A 13,198-nucleotide genomic window follows, 5' to 3' on the forward strand; every position below is an offset into this window, starting at 1 on the left:
CCAACTTCAGGACACCCCAAGCGTGCTCAGTTCTTGCGCAAACTGAGCATACACGAGAAGTCCCGGCATCAGCAGCTGGAGGCATGCTACTGAGTTTTGCATTAAAGAAACTGTGCAAGGAGGAGGGGAGAGGCTCAGGCACTATATTTCTTAGGCTGTCAGGGCTTTGGCATCCCAGCCATTTCAAGGGTGCTACAGTTCTGGAGAGGGCCTGAGCCCAAATTGAGCCACCACTGGAGTAGCCCAATGGCTAGTGCAGTGGGTTGTGAACCAGAGGACCTGGATTCGATTCTTACTGCAACTCCATGTTAATCTAGGCAAGGCACCTAACTCCCCTCCCTCCCCCATTTGCCCCATGTACACAACTTAGATTGTGAGTCAACTAGTGTCAGAAATTCTTTATACTATTTTGATTGTACCACAGAAAGGTGGTATATCAAATGCATAACCCTTACCTTGAAACTTTAGTGGATTACATCATCAACATAGCCATACTATCATATGCAAAAAAGACAAAACAATCAGAATGCATGCTTGCCTCGCTTCCACCTACTGAAAGTGTGAGCAAAAAAAAAGTAAGCTTAAGTTCCTTTTTGAGCTGCTGAGTCATTTTGGAGATGAAACGCAACAACTGTGAGCTCCACAGAATAGGCCCGGCAACAGAAAATGCAGAACCTCGTGTAGTAGCCAATCTGACTGCTCTTAATGACCGTAAAATCAGAAGGGCAGAATTCTTGGCTCTATCCCACTTTCATTGTGCGTTATTATGCCTGATGGTGTGTGTTGGGCAGGGGCAGTGCTTATACCTGAGTTTTTCAAAAATGTGTGCATTATATATCAGTTATGTGCCCTCCCTTCTTTCTGACCACACAAAGGTCAGGTGCAGATCATAAAGATGCTTTCAATGCATTTACAGTTTCCACCTCCAGCCAACAGCATGAGAATGCACGGTTAGTGTATTTAAGGTACACAAAGCTCCATAATAAGTCTACTTCTGCATTTTTGTGCTGCAGTGGCGTAGCACAGGCCCACCCATTCTTGCCTCAGGCCCACCCAGTCTAGTGGCCCCCCAAAGCACCTCATTGGTGGTACCGCATGCCTCTCACTCTCTCGCCCTCATGGCAGCTGCCCATCTCTCTCTAAATTCCCCACCCCCACCTACCTTTGAGCTATTGCCTGCAACGATTCCTGTAATCAACCTGCGCCAGCCTTGCAGGCTTCCATCTACCGCATCCTGCCCTCAATGACATAATTTCCTGTTCCTTCACTGGTGGGGACGCAGTAGAGGGAAGCCTGTAGGGCTGGCACAGACTGCTTACTGGAATTGCTGCCAGTGTCGGCTTGAAGGTAGACCGGGAAGGGAAAGAGGAACAGATGTCGGCGGGGGCAGGGGGGAAGGAAAGAGAGGAATGGATTCTGGTTGGGGGAGGAGCAGATGCTGAGTGGGGGGGGGGGGGGCGGGTGGAGAAGCATGACGATAGCAGGGGCAGAGGGAAAGTTTAACAAACAAACTGTATGTATGGACAGGGGTGGGGATGGGAAGGGCCCACCCGGGTTAACTGAGGGCCCACCCAGTATAACAGGTCTGACTACACTCCTGGTGCTGCATTTTATGAATTCTCACACAGACACATCCCGGTGTGGCATTTTGTGTCCCCCAGTAAAGCCAGATTCTCATAGTTTGTGGTTGTACAAGCAGTGATGAAAAAATGGCTGCTCAGGATTGGTTGTTTTCAAGATGGAGACATTAGAATGAGGAAAGCCAAACCACTCATTAAGGCATAGTGATATTTCAGGAATGCAGAGTATGCAGCCACATGGAATGAAGATGTGCAGTTTGCTACTCATTCCCACCTCTTGAACCATATAACTTATTTAACTAGACCATATTAATATAAGCAGATAATTCTCATCGGAAGTCTACAGTGTGGAAGAGATAACAATGCCCAGAACAACCTTGGCGCTAAATTACTCTCATGAAGTTTATAGTGACTTAAAATTCTTGAGCTGAGATGTGTTCTTTGAGACTTTAGCTATAAATGAGATGGATCCTTGAGTAGCTGAATTCCACTGAATTAGATTTACAGCATCCATCCTCGGATTCTATATATCGCACCTAGTGTTCTGCACCGAAATCTAAGCGTATTCCATAACAACATGCGTAACTTAATTGGCTTAACAAGCTAATCAGCATTGATAATAGCATTTAACAAGCAATAATAAGCACTAATTGGCAATAATTAGAATTTACACACATTAATAAGCGGTTTCTGTATTGAGTGGCGCCTAAATTCTGATGCTTGCAGTTCAAAAGGGGCGGGGAAATAGGCATTTCATGGGCGTTCCATAATTTAGACACACAGTTATAGAATATGGCCCAGTGCGTGTAAATCTACATGCAGGGATTGCCCTATCCTTTAACCCCCTATTTACTCCCTCGCTGCGTATGCCTTGTAGCGCTATAGAAATGATAAATAGTAGTAGTATTCCACATTTTCATTGGTGTAGGTGGAGGCATGTAGTTTTAGGCGATGGGATATCAACTAAGCTTACTCTACATACCATGCCTAAATCTAGGTGCCGCTTATGGAATATGCTTAGGCAGAAATGTTTACTGTGTTGATTTTTTTAGGCGCCTCATATAGAATCGAGCCCCCAGTGGGAACATGGTAGAAGCTTATTATAATAACCAATCGAATATAAGATATCTACATATGTCAAAGTGATATGTTCTTTATCGGAGGAAAAGCCTCAAGTAACCGCTGGGACACTCCTTTGTTAATATGTTAATCAACTTTAGTGAGGCCCACGGACTCATCGGTGGCATAAAAACCTCCTGGCTTTATTATTACAGCTCTTTATATAGCTTTTTAAGGTAAATTTGAAAAGAGACTTGGCTTTCCAGCCATCCAGTTGTTCGTTGAAACTCTATCAGCTACCCACGACCCGACTTTGGCCAAGGTTTCGATTCCTGCTTCAGGGTACCGCGGACTCCAACTGGTGTTTTCTTAGCTGGATCTGTACTCTTGCATCCATCCTGTTTGGCATTTTAAATTATTTCAAAAGATCGATTTTTTTTTAATACACCCATGCCCTGAAGTAATATCTAGTCAGAGAGTCACTACTGTGTGGTTTTAGTTTTATTTTACAGTTTTATGACTTCAATATATGGTTTACGTAAGTTTGAGTCTAAAATTCTTTTTAAATCTATTTATGTATTTATTCAACTAACTTATGACCCTTGGCCCCAGCAGTACTGAATAAAGCTAGTAGTACTCAACAATAATGCAGATTTGGCTTTTCTGCTTATGTGGTAGAGATGCTCAGCTGCTCTGAAGGAAGAGTGCTACTTGTGAGTAGCTCTGTTTGCTGTTAAGTCTTTTTTTAAAAGGAAGTGCTTTTATACTTAATTCATTTTACTAATGTTGTCTTGTAGACTGTTTGAAGGGAAAAAACTGGCTGTTGGGGATATTCTGTTTTACATTGCCCTATAGGTATGTGTCCTGTTTGGTGTGGTTTTTTTTTTAACTTGTTAACACACTTTTCTGTGTTTTCTACACTAATCACTGTTGCCTGAAATTACACACTTATGCTTGCTTACTGCTCTGGTTCATTTTAATAATAATAATATGGACTTATTTATCTGTTACTAAGTTTTAATCATAATTTATTTATGTAACCTTTCATGATTGCCATATAATCTGTGTATTTATTCATGTCATCAGTTGCTGCATGATTACCTGTTTGTTATGTAGTTTTATGGAATTCTGAATTTTGGTTTTTATGATTTGATTATGTTTTGACATCGAGTTATAGTTTTTATGATCTATATATATGATTTTAAGTATTTTATATGTTTGTACTGCAGCTTTACCCCCAACACAGCTTTTGGGTGAAAATTGGCCACGTCTGGTATTTGTTTTAATAAATCGCATTGCTCTTCATATTGTTGGTCTGCTCCTTGTTTTTACTCATAAATCTTACCACTCAGGTCAGCCTCCATACTTGGCCTTCTTTATCATTCCATATATGCCTTCTAGCACCCTCATGTCCCTAGATTCACATAGATTAGTTCTTCCAAATCCCAAACAGGCCCACTATGGTGAGATTACTCGTTCTTCTAAACTGTGGAACAATCTACACCCAATATCCGCTCTGAAGAGTCTTTTCCTAAATTTAAGGCTTTACTCAAGGCACACATCTTTAGACTGGCTTTTGGCGATGTGGACGCGCAACCGGCTTGCAGGGTATGAGCCCTTGGGTCTCCTATGGACACACCAATGTTGATCTCCTGTCCTGGATAAATGAGATCTGTTCACTATCTAGTTTATTGGAGTTCCTTTTCGTTTCAGTTTTTATGTTCCATGTTTTCTTGTTATTCTAAACTGTGCTGATCCACACGTTGGAAAATGTGATATATTAAGTTTTTATTAAACATATGTGTACACATAAATGGATATATACCATTCTGTAATATAGGCGCTAACATTTATGCACATAAATAATTAGAATAAAGGTGTATACGTGCATATGTGTCCAATTAAGCGCATAAATCCCCAAAACCCACCTAAGCCTTATTCTGTAAGCACATGCATATCTTACATAGTGCTTATTTTACAGGTAGAAGTATACATGGACAGAGTCTGGGCAGAGCATAGGCAGGACTCACACACACACACACACACCTTATAGAATACTATCCAGCTTATTTTCGAAGGAGATCGCCGGCCATTTTCCGACACAAATCGGGAGATGGCCGGCCATCTCCTGAAGCCGGCGAAATCAGTATAATGGAAAGCCGATTTTGGCCGGCTCCAACTGGTTTCCGTCGCAGAGCCGGCCAAACTTAAAGGGGGCATTTCGGAAGGGTATGGGAGGTGGGACGGGACCGTTGTTCAGATATGGTCGGCTTCAGGTGGTAATGGAAAAAAGAAGGCTGGCTCTGAAGAGCATTTGGCCGACTTTACTTGGCCCCTTTTTGTTCATGACCAAGCCTTGAAAAGGTGCCCGAATTGACCAGATGACCACCGGCGGGAATCAGGGATCACCTCCCCTTACTCCCCCAGTGGTCACCAACCCCCTCCCACCCAAAAAAAAAAAAAAAAAAACCTTTTTTGCCAGCCTCTATGTCAGCCTGAAATGTCATACCCAGCTCCCTGACAGCAGTATGCAGGTCCCTGGAGCAGTTTTTAGTGGGTGCAGTGCACTTTCAGGCAGGTGGACCCAGGCCCATCCCCCCCCCCACCTGTTACACTTGTGGTAGTAAATGGGAACTCTCCGAAACCCACTGTACCCACATGTAGGTGCCCCCCTTCACCCATAAGGGTTATGGTAATGGTGTAGAGTTGTGGGGAGTGGGTTTTGGGGGGCTCACCACCCAAGGTAAGGGAGCTATGCACCTGGGAGCTTTTTTTTTTTTTTTTTTTAATTTTTAGAAGTGCCCCCTAGGTTGCCCGGTTGGTGTCCTGGCAAGTCAGGGGGACCAGTGCACTACAAATGCTGGCTCCTTCCACAACCAAATGCCTTGGATTTGGCCAGGTTTGAGATTGCCGGCCTTGGTTTCCATTATTGGTGAAAACCGATGCTGGCCATCTCAAACCCGGCCATCTCTGACATTTGGCCGTCCCCAACCGTATTATCGAAACAAAAGATGGCCGGCCATATTTTTCGATAATACAGTTCAGGACCGCTTTTTGCGGCGCCGGCCATATAGATGGCTGCCCATATAGATGGCCGGCGCCATTCGATTATGCCCCTCCACGAGTTCTATTCGTATCTCCGGCATTTAAGTGCACAGCTCTCTGGCTGGCATAAGTGCTCGTACCTAAGAGCATATGTATATATATACCTGGTTACGCTAGTATTCTGTAAAGGACAGTAGGCACCTATGTTCCTTTATAGAATGGCTACCTAAATTAACCCCCTAAGGCGCTAATAATCAGCGCTTTTTCTCCATGTAAAATCATAGCCTGATTATTGCCCAGCTTTACTGAGAGTATAAATGGGTAGGAACAGGTTGCAGAGATAGAAGCATGCATGAGCATTGTGTTTTAAAAAGTCCTCATGTGCTTTCTGGTACACACTTTGTACCCACTGCAGTGCTGATGCAGAGGTGCGCTGTTACTTTAAAATGCCCATCAGCATGCCAAGTATGAGCTTGAAGTCCTGCAGGGAGACTCATTTTGCCCTCCTGTGCTTTTCTCATCTGGAGATGTATGGATCAATCCATCCACCTATGTGCTCCATTGGAGGGAGAGGAGGGAAGAAGGGGTGACTTAAATGGCTTATTTACTCCTTCCAAAAATATAAGGACTAGGGGCATGTGATGAAGGTACTAAGTAGTAAATTTAAAACAAATTGGAGAAAATATTTCTTTGAACATGCAATTAAACTCTGACATTGGTTGCCAGAGAATGTGGTAAAAACAGTTAGCTTAGCAGGGTTTAAAAAAGGTTTGAACAAGTTCATAAAAGAAAAGTACATAAACCATTATTAAGATGGACTTGGGAGAATCAGCTGCTTATTACTGGGATAAGCAGCATAAAATCTGTTTTATTCTTTTGGGATCTTGTCAGAAACTGGCTTGGCCACTGTTGGAAACATAATACCGTGCTTGATGGATCTTTGGTCTGTCACAGTATGGTGATTCTTATGTTCATATGTTATGAGTTTTCAAAAAGTTTAATGGTTTAAATGGATAGACAGCTGTTAAATCTTTGCTTTCCAAAACTTCACCCAGCTGACTGTCTAAATCAGCCCTGCTGAATTCACATGGCATTCAAATTTAGCTAATTAAGAAAACATCTGGAGTTGTTTCCAGGATGAGGTTTTGATTTAGCCTGTCATTGCACATTTTCAGTGCTAACCAGCTAAGTTTAGCCAGATAACAAGTTGCACATTTAGGTGGACTAAAATAGCCAGACAAATTTAGTCTGGCATGATTTTTTATCACATTTTCAGCCACAAATATATCTGCTTGAAATTTGGCAAAAAAGAATCGGGTAAAATTATTTGGTTATCTTTACTGTTTGGCGACTTGCTTTAAATTGACCTGATAGCTGCTGCCGCTGTCCCTTGTTCCCTTGCCCTTTTTCTGAAGGCAGTGATCCTGACCTGGAACCTAACAGGAGAGGCCCTGGAGATTGCAGATACTGTCAAAACAATGGATCAAGCAGCAAGATTACAGAGCCAAGAAAAGGATAAAAGTGCTTTCTTGTCTCCTCTCTTCCTCTCCCCCCATGTTGCTGATGTCAGGATGCTGCTCTTGTTGAAGCAAGCAGCACTCCTCTGGCTTTAGTTTTTTCTTTGCTAGTTAACTGTACCCAGAAAGAATGGCAAGGAGGAGCAAGGCTGAAAAACATCTGGTTAATTATTATTAATAAGCCATCTCCAAACTCCATTCCTACCAACTCCAGATTCCATTCCTTCTGTCTTGCTGGGTCGATGCCTGGAATAAACTTCCTGAGTCTGTAGTCTTGCTCCATCTTCAGCCCTATTGAAATCCAAGCTAAAATCCCAATTTTATAAAGCTACTTTTAAATTATAATCCCTTATTCAGCCTTTTTATATCCATGTTTTAATCATTCCCATGATAAATGTACATCTTAATCTCTGATTTGTCCTGTGTGTCTGTTTTGAAGAGATTGTAAGCTCAGTTCAGCAGGGACCCTCTCTTATGTCTTTGCATACAACGCTGCATACTCCTAGTAGTGCTGTAGAAATGATGATTAATAATAGTGGTTTAATTTTAGTGTCCAATGTTCCCGTAATAAGCCATATGGGAACAGATTGATGGGAACATTGGACACTAAAGAGTTAATTCTAGCCAGGCAGAATTTGCCTAGCTAACTTAAAGCTAGCTTTTCATGCACTTGAAGTTGTCTGGCTAAAATCCGCACTGACTGACTTATTCAAGCATCCACCCCTAATACCGACTACTTACTTACTTATTTGTATTCCACATTTTCCCACCTATTTGCAGGCTTAATGTGGCTTACATAGTACCGGAGGTGCGTTTGCAGACTCAGGTGTGAACAAATACAAAGTGGTGATGTGGTAATAAGAAGTTCATGTGGAACAGTCAGCAGAAGAGTTGTGTTATGGTCATTGCGTGCTTTACTTTCGTTGTGTTGCCGAGATCAGGCATTTAGGTTGGATCGGAAGGGTATGCCTTCTCAAACAAGTTAGTCTTTAGTAATTTACGGAAGTTTAGGTGGTCATACATTGTTTTTTTTTTTGTTTTTTTTATTTGTACCCCGCACTTTTTCCCACTCATGGCAGGCTCAATGCGGCAGGCAATGGAGGGTTAAGTGACTTGCCCAGAGTCACAAGGAGCTGCCTGGGCCGGGAATCGAACTCAGTTCCTCAGGACCAAAGTCCACCACCCTAACCACTAGGCCACTCCTCCACTCAGCTGTTTTCACAGCTGTTGGTAGTGCTTTCCACAGTTGTGTGCTTATGTAGGAAAAGCTGGATGCGTAAGGCTTCACCGTAAATAATTTTGTGGACCAAGGTGCAGATTTTGAAGGCAATACATTCTTTGATTGGGAGCCAGTGTAGTTTTTCTCGAAGAGGTTTTGAGCTTTCAAATCGCGTTTTTCCAAATATAAGTCTGGCTGCTGTGTTTTGGGCTGTCTGAAGCTTCTTTAGAATTTGTTCTCTGCATCCTGCATAAATTCCAATTCACTTTAGTGCACCTTGTGAATTTAGGTGGTAAGTGTAGCTAGTTTGCTTTAGAAATTTTTCACAACTGGGATTTAAATCACTAACTTCCAGAATGTAATTTTCTGAAAATCAGTCTACGGGCAGTTTCTCCAATGGGTTATTTTTGCTCATACAATGACAATAATGAACCTTATTGCTGTGGTGGAGATAATTTTATAACTGCATGCATGAAAAGCATGTGATTTAGTTTTCATTTGCAAAATGTAAGACACATACAAATTGATATTCAGCGCTGTTTAACCGGCCAGCAGCAGCTCCTGGCCGGTTAAATAGCACTGGTCAGCTAAGCACTAATATTCAGAGTGAGATAACTGGTTATCTCCACTGAATATTATCGCTTACCAAATAGTGGCTAACCAGCTAGGTGCAAATATTCAGCTTGTCACAGGCAAAGTTTGGCAGCCAAATAGGAGACCTGTCTTTGGCATCAGCCAGCGCTGAGTGTTGACTTGGCTGATTAACTTTATATTGGCCAACCCCCGCCCCCCCAGATATTCAATGCCAGTCACTGGAAATGGCCCGGCATTGTATATCCGGGCTCAGTGCCGATTGTGGGCTTTAGCTGGCCTGCTTCCCGTGGGGTGAAAATCGGCAAGATACCTTCCAACTTTGAAAATTACCCCAAGAAAATGGTGTGCAAACACTTATGGTTTATGATTTTTTGTTTTAATATACTTCCATAGGGTACGGCTAGATGGTGCACAATAAGAACAAATTTAAAAATATGAAAGGAACTACAGATTAAAATAGAAAAGATAAGGGCACTGCTGTTTAGCATACACAAATTTTCAGGGTTCATATTTATTTTTTATTTATTTATACAATAAGGCCACCTTCTACAAAACCTCGCTAGTGATTCCCGTGCAGCAAATGATGTGTGTCCAAAACACACGGTAGAAATTTTCTACCACATGGCACTTACTCAGCGGTAATCAGCAGTGTATGCACACTGACGATTACCGCCCGGTTAACGCGTTAGACCTTACCGCTAAGTCAATGGGTGGCAGTAAGGTCTCATTCCGAAAATGGCCGTGCCCTGGTTTAAATTTTGCCGCCCGTCCATTTTCGGCCACAAAAAAAAAGGTCTTTTTTGCAGGTGCGCTGAAAAATGGACCTGCAAGTGTCCAAAACATGCACCTACACCAGCTTCCTCTCATTTATCGTGCAGGCTTTGTAAAAGAAGCCCTAAATGAGGTAAACTTGAAAACAGAAAATTGAAACCTAATAATAGGACTACCATGAAACAGGATCAAAAATATACACATTTAACAGTACTGAAATTCAAATAAGAGAGATAATATGATGTCAACCTAATAATGAAATATCTAATAAGCACTATGATACTAATGCTTTTCTACAATACAGCTTACCATATAGCTGACGGGCCAAGTGTACATATATAGATGGGTACAAGATGTGTAGTACAGAGTCAGGTGGGATAAATAGATTGGTGGCTAAACTCAAGACAATTTCTTTGTACAGTTAAACATATACACATGTATGTTTGAATTTTCAAAAAGTAGTCACTTCAGTGCAAGCCCTGAGCCAGCACATCCAAGTTAGAACATCCCAAACAGATTGTCAGTCTTGCATGTATTTTTGAACAAGATACATCCTGTTTGAAAATATGTGAGATGAACATACTAACATTCCATTTCACTATAAAATAATGAGTGAAACAGAATGGGTGGATGTGAATCGCTTCACTCAACGTGTATTTAAACCCTTGAATTCATTGTCAGAGAATGTGGTAAAAGCAGTTAGCTTAGCAGGGTTTAAAAAAGGTTTGACTAATTTCCTAAAACAAAAGTCCATAAGCCGCTATTAAGGTGGACTTGGGGAAAATCCACTGCTTATTTGTAGGATAAGCAGCACAAAATCTATGTTACTGTTTTGGGATCTTGCCAGGTACTTGAAACCTGGATTGGCCATTTTTGGAAACCGGATACTGGGCTTGATGGACCTTCAGTCTGCCACAGTATGGCAATACTTACGTTCTTATGCATGTGAGATGGATGTCCATGCGCTGGAAATGTCCAGCATGAACATCCATTTTATATACTGAAACATCTAAATTATGAGCAGGGAAAACAAGGTACATGGACGTGTATATAGCAATGTTTTTGGATAATGGCAACACAGACGTCCATGTCAAGCAGAGGGGCAGCCTAATGGTTTGTGCAGTGGACTGTACACCAAGGTACTCAAGTTCTAATCCCACTGTAACTCTTTGTTTTTGTAATTGTGAGCCCTCCAGGGACAGAAAAATACCTGTACCTGAATGTACACCACTTCAGTAGCCTTCAGCTTGCAAGTGTCTTATATGTTTAGGTACAGTAGGCATTTTTCTGTTCCTGGAGGGCTCACAGTTAAAAAAAAAATTAAAAAGAGTTGACATGGGTTTTGAACCTGGATCTCTTGGTTTATATTCCACTGCACTAACCACTAGGCTGCTACTCTGACCTGTTTCCTGCTCTGTTAAAAATGTCCATAATCTTCAGTTTCACTTTCAAGGGAGAGGGACAACAACCACTGGGTGATTAAGGGAGGTAGGGGGATCAAGGAGGTGTTGTGCCTTAATCCCTTCAGTGGAGAACTGCATCTGAGCATCTTCCTCTATCTTGGACGTTCCTGAAACAGGTCTTAATAAAGAACATCCTTCTTTTTTAGACATAATAAAGAACGTCCTGCGACATGGACGTTTCTCCTCTGGTAATCTCTGTTGGACGTCCAAATTTCAGGCCCCCCCTAGTCCCGGCCAAAACATGCCCCCTTGCTGTTTGGACATGCTGCAGTGTTAGACGTCACAATTCTGCCTTTGGAAAATCAGGATTTGGATGTTTCAAGCACATGAGCATCCATTTTGGGCTTTTGAGATGGAGGATTAGCCTAGCGGTTAGTGCAGTGGACTTTGATCCTGGGGAACTGGGTTCAATTCCCACTGCAGCTCCTTGTGACGCCGGGCAAGCCACTTAAACCTCCATTGTCCCAGGTACAAATAAGTACCTGTACATAATATGTAAACCGCTTTGAATGTAGTTGCAAAAACCACAGAAAGGCATCAAGTCCCATTCCCGTTCCCCTTTCCTTTCCCTTTATATGCTTTGAAAATGAGCGCCTAAGGGGCTCTTTTTCTAAAATTTAGAGCGCTAATGTCCGTTAGTACACACTAAGTTTTAGTAAAAGGGCCCCTAAGTTTTCAGCTGAATGTTCAGCTTAATTTAAGAACATAAGTTATGCCTGTAAGTGTAGGCCTGCCATTCATTTGCCTAGATTTAAGAGCCTAATTTATGAGCCTAGTGCTGAAAATCAGTTTCCCCCATCCTATATCTGCCCCTGTTGCCACATACTTTTTATCAGTGTGTTTTTTCTACTGAAAAAGGTGCTGGTACTCAAATGACAGGCCACCCTTCAGGGGTGGGGTGATCACTGAGAGACCCACCCACAACAGCCAGGTCCCCTGTAACCAGTCACAGAATCTATGACAAGGCAGAACTTGTATGTAGAGCCTGAGCTCTGTCATTAAAATATGAGGACCATGGGTCAATTTTAGCAGACAATGGAAAAGGTGCCGGTACTCAGGACCCCTAAGTACCCCCTCAAAAAAAGTCCTGCTTTTTATACTCCTAAATTTATGAGTTTAATGAAATTGTAAGTATAAATTTAGGTGCTCGGTTCTGGCCAGTTTAGGAATATTTAACTCTCAAAGCATAAATCTTTTGACTGTTGGGCCCTTGGCTATTTATTCAGTGTCCCCCCTGAAATTCAGCCGGTGGCAGGTATTTCTTTGACTGCCCGCCGCCAGTGTTAAACCCGGATATTCAATGCCAGGCCATTTCTGGCAACTGGCATTGAATATACGGGGGGTTTTTTGGTCCACTAAAAATTTAACCGGTTAAGCTGATATTCAGCAGCTGACCGGTTAAGTCAGGCTGCGGTCTGATTTAACAGGTTAACTTAAGCGTTCAGGCACTGAATATTGCCGCCTAACCGGTTAAGCCCCACAACTTTCCAAAATTTCACGGTAGGCACTAATTGCAAATATTCAGCGGGAGATAACCGTATGAAACGGTCAGTGGCCAATTCTGACCAGTTGAATAGCGCTAAATATTGGCCAACATGTTTATAATTCATTTGAAAAATTATGCGTGTTTGTACATATGTTAGTTTAAGAGGAAAATTGTTTATCTAATGTACTCTTCCCTCACCCTGTTCCCCTTTTTGTGTCTTGCTTTCTTAGGGCTGGATGACTCTTTACAGCAGTACATTCCTAACTTTGAGCGGGAGAAGATAAATGGAGAACAGCTATTAAAAATTTCCAACCAGGATCTAGAGGAGCTTGGGATCATCCGTATTGGGCACCAGGAGCTCGTTCTAGAGGCTGTGGATCTCCTCTGTGCACTGGTCAGTTTTAAACAAGTTGCATAAGACTTGGAAGCCACAGGTAGAACTAAATTGACACGAGACAGCAGAA

The 13,198-nt window shown here is 42.2% G+C and overlaps 1 protein-coding gene across 1 annotated transcript in view; it reads left to right on the top strand.

Annotated features, from left to right (window-relative positions):
- The window catches only part of CNKSR3 (CNKSR family member 3), a 233,399-nt gene that overhangs the window by 102,757 nt on the left and 117,444 nt on the right, over positions 1 to 13,198 (top strand). Inside the window, exon 2 of the mRNA XM_030196561.1 lies at positions 12,965 to 13,128. Within this exon, the coding sequence (XP_030052421.1) occupies positions 12,965 to 13,128 (164 nt within the window). The remainder of the gene's footprint in view (positions 1 to 12,964; positions 13,129 to 13,198) is intronic.

Source organism: Microcaecilia unicolor, chromosome 3 (genome assembly GCF_901765095.1).
Source record: "Microcaecilia unicolor chromosome 3, aMicUni1.1, whole genome shotgun sequence".
Lineage (NCBI taxonomy): Eukaryota > Metazoa > Chordata > Amphibia > Gymnophiona > Siphonopidae > Microcaecilia > Microcaecilia unicolor.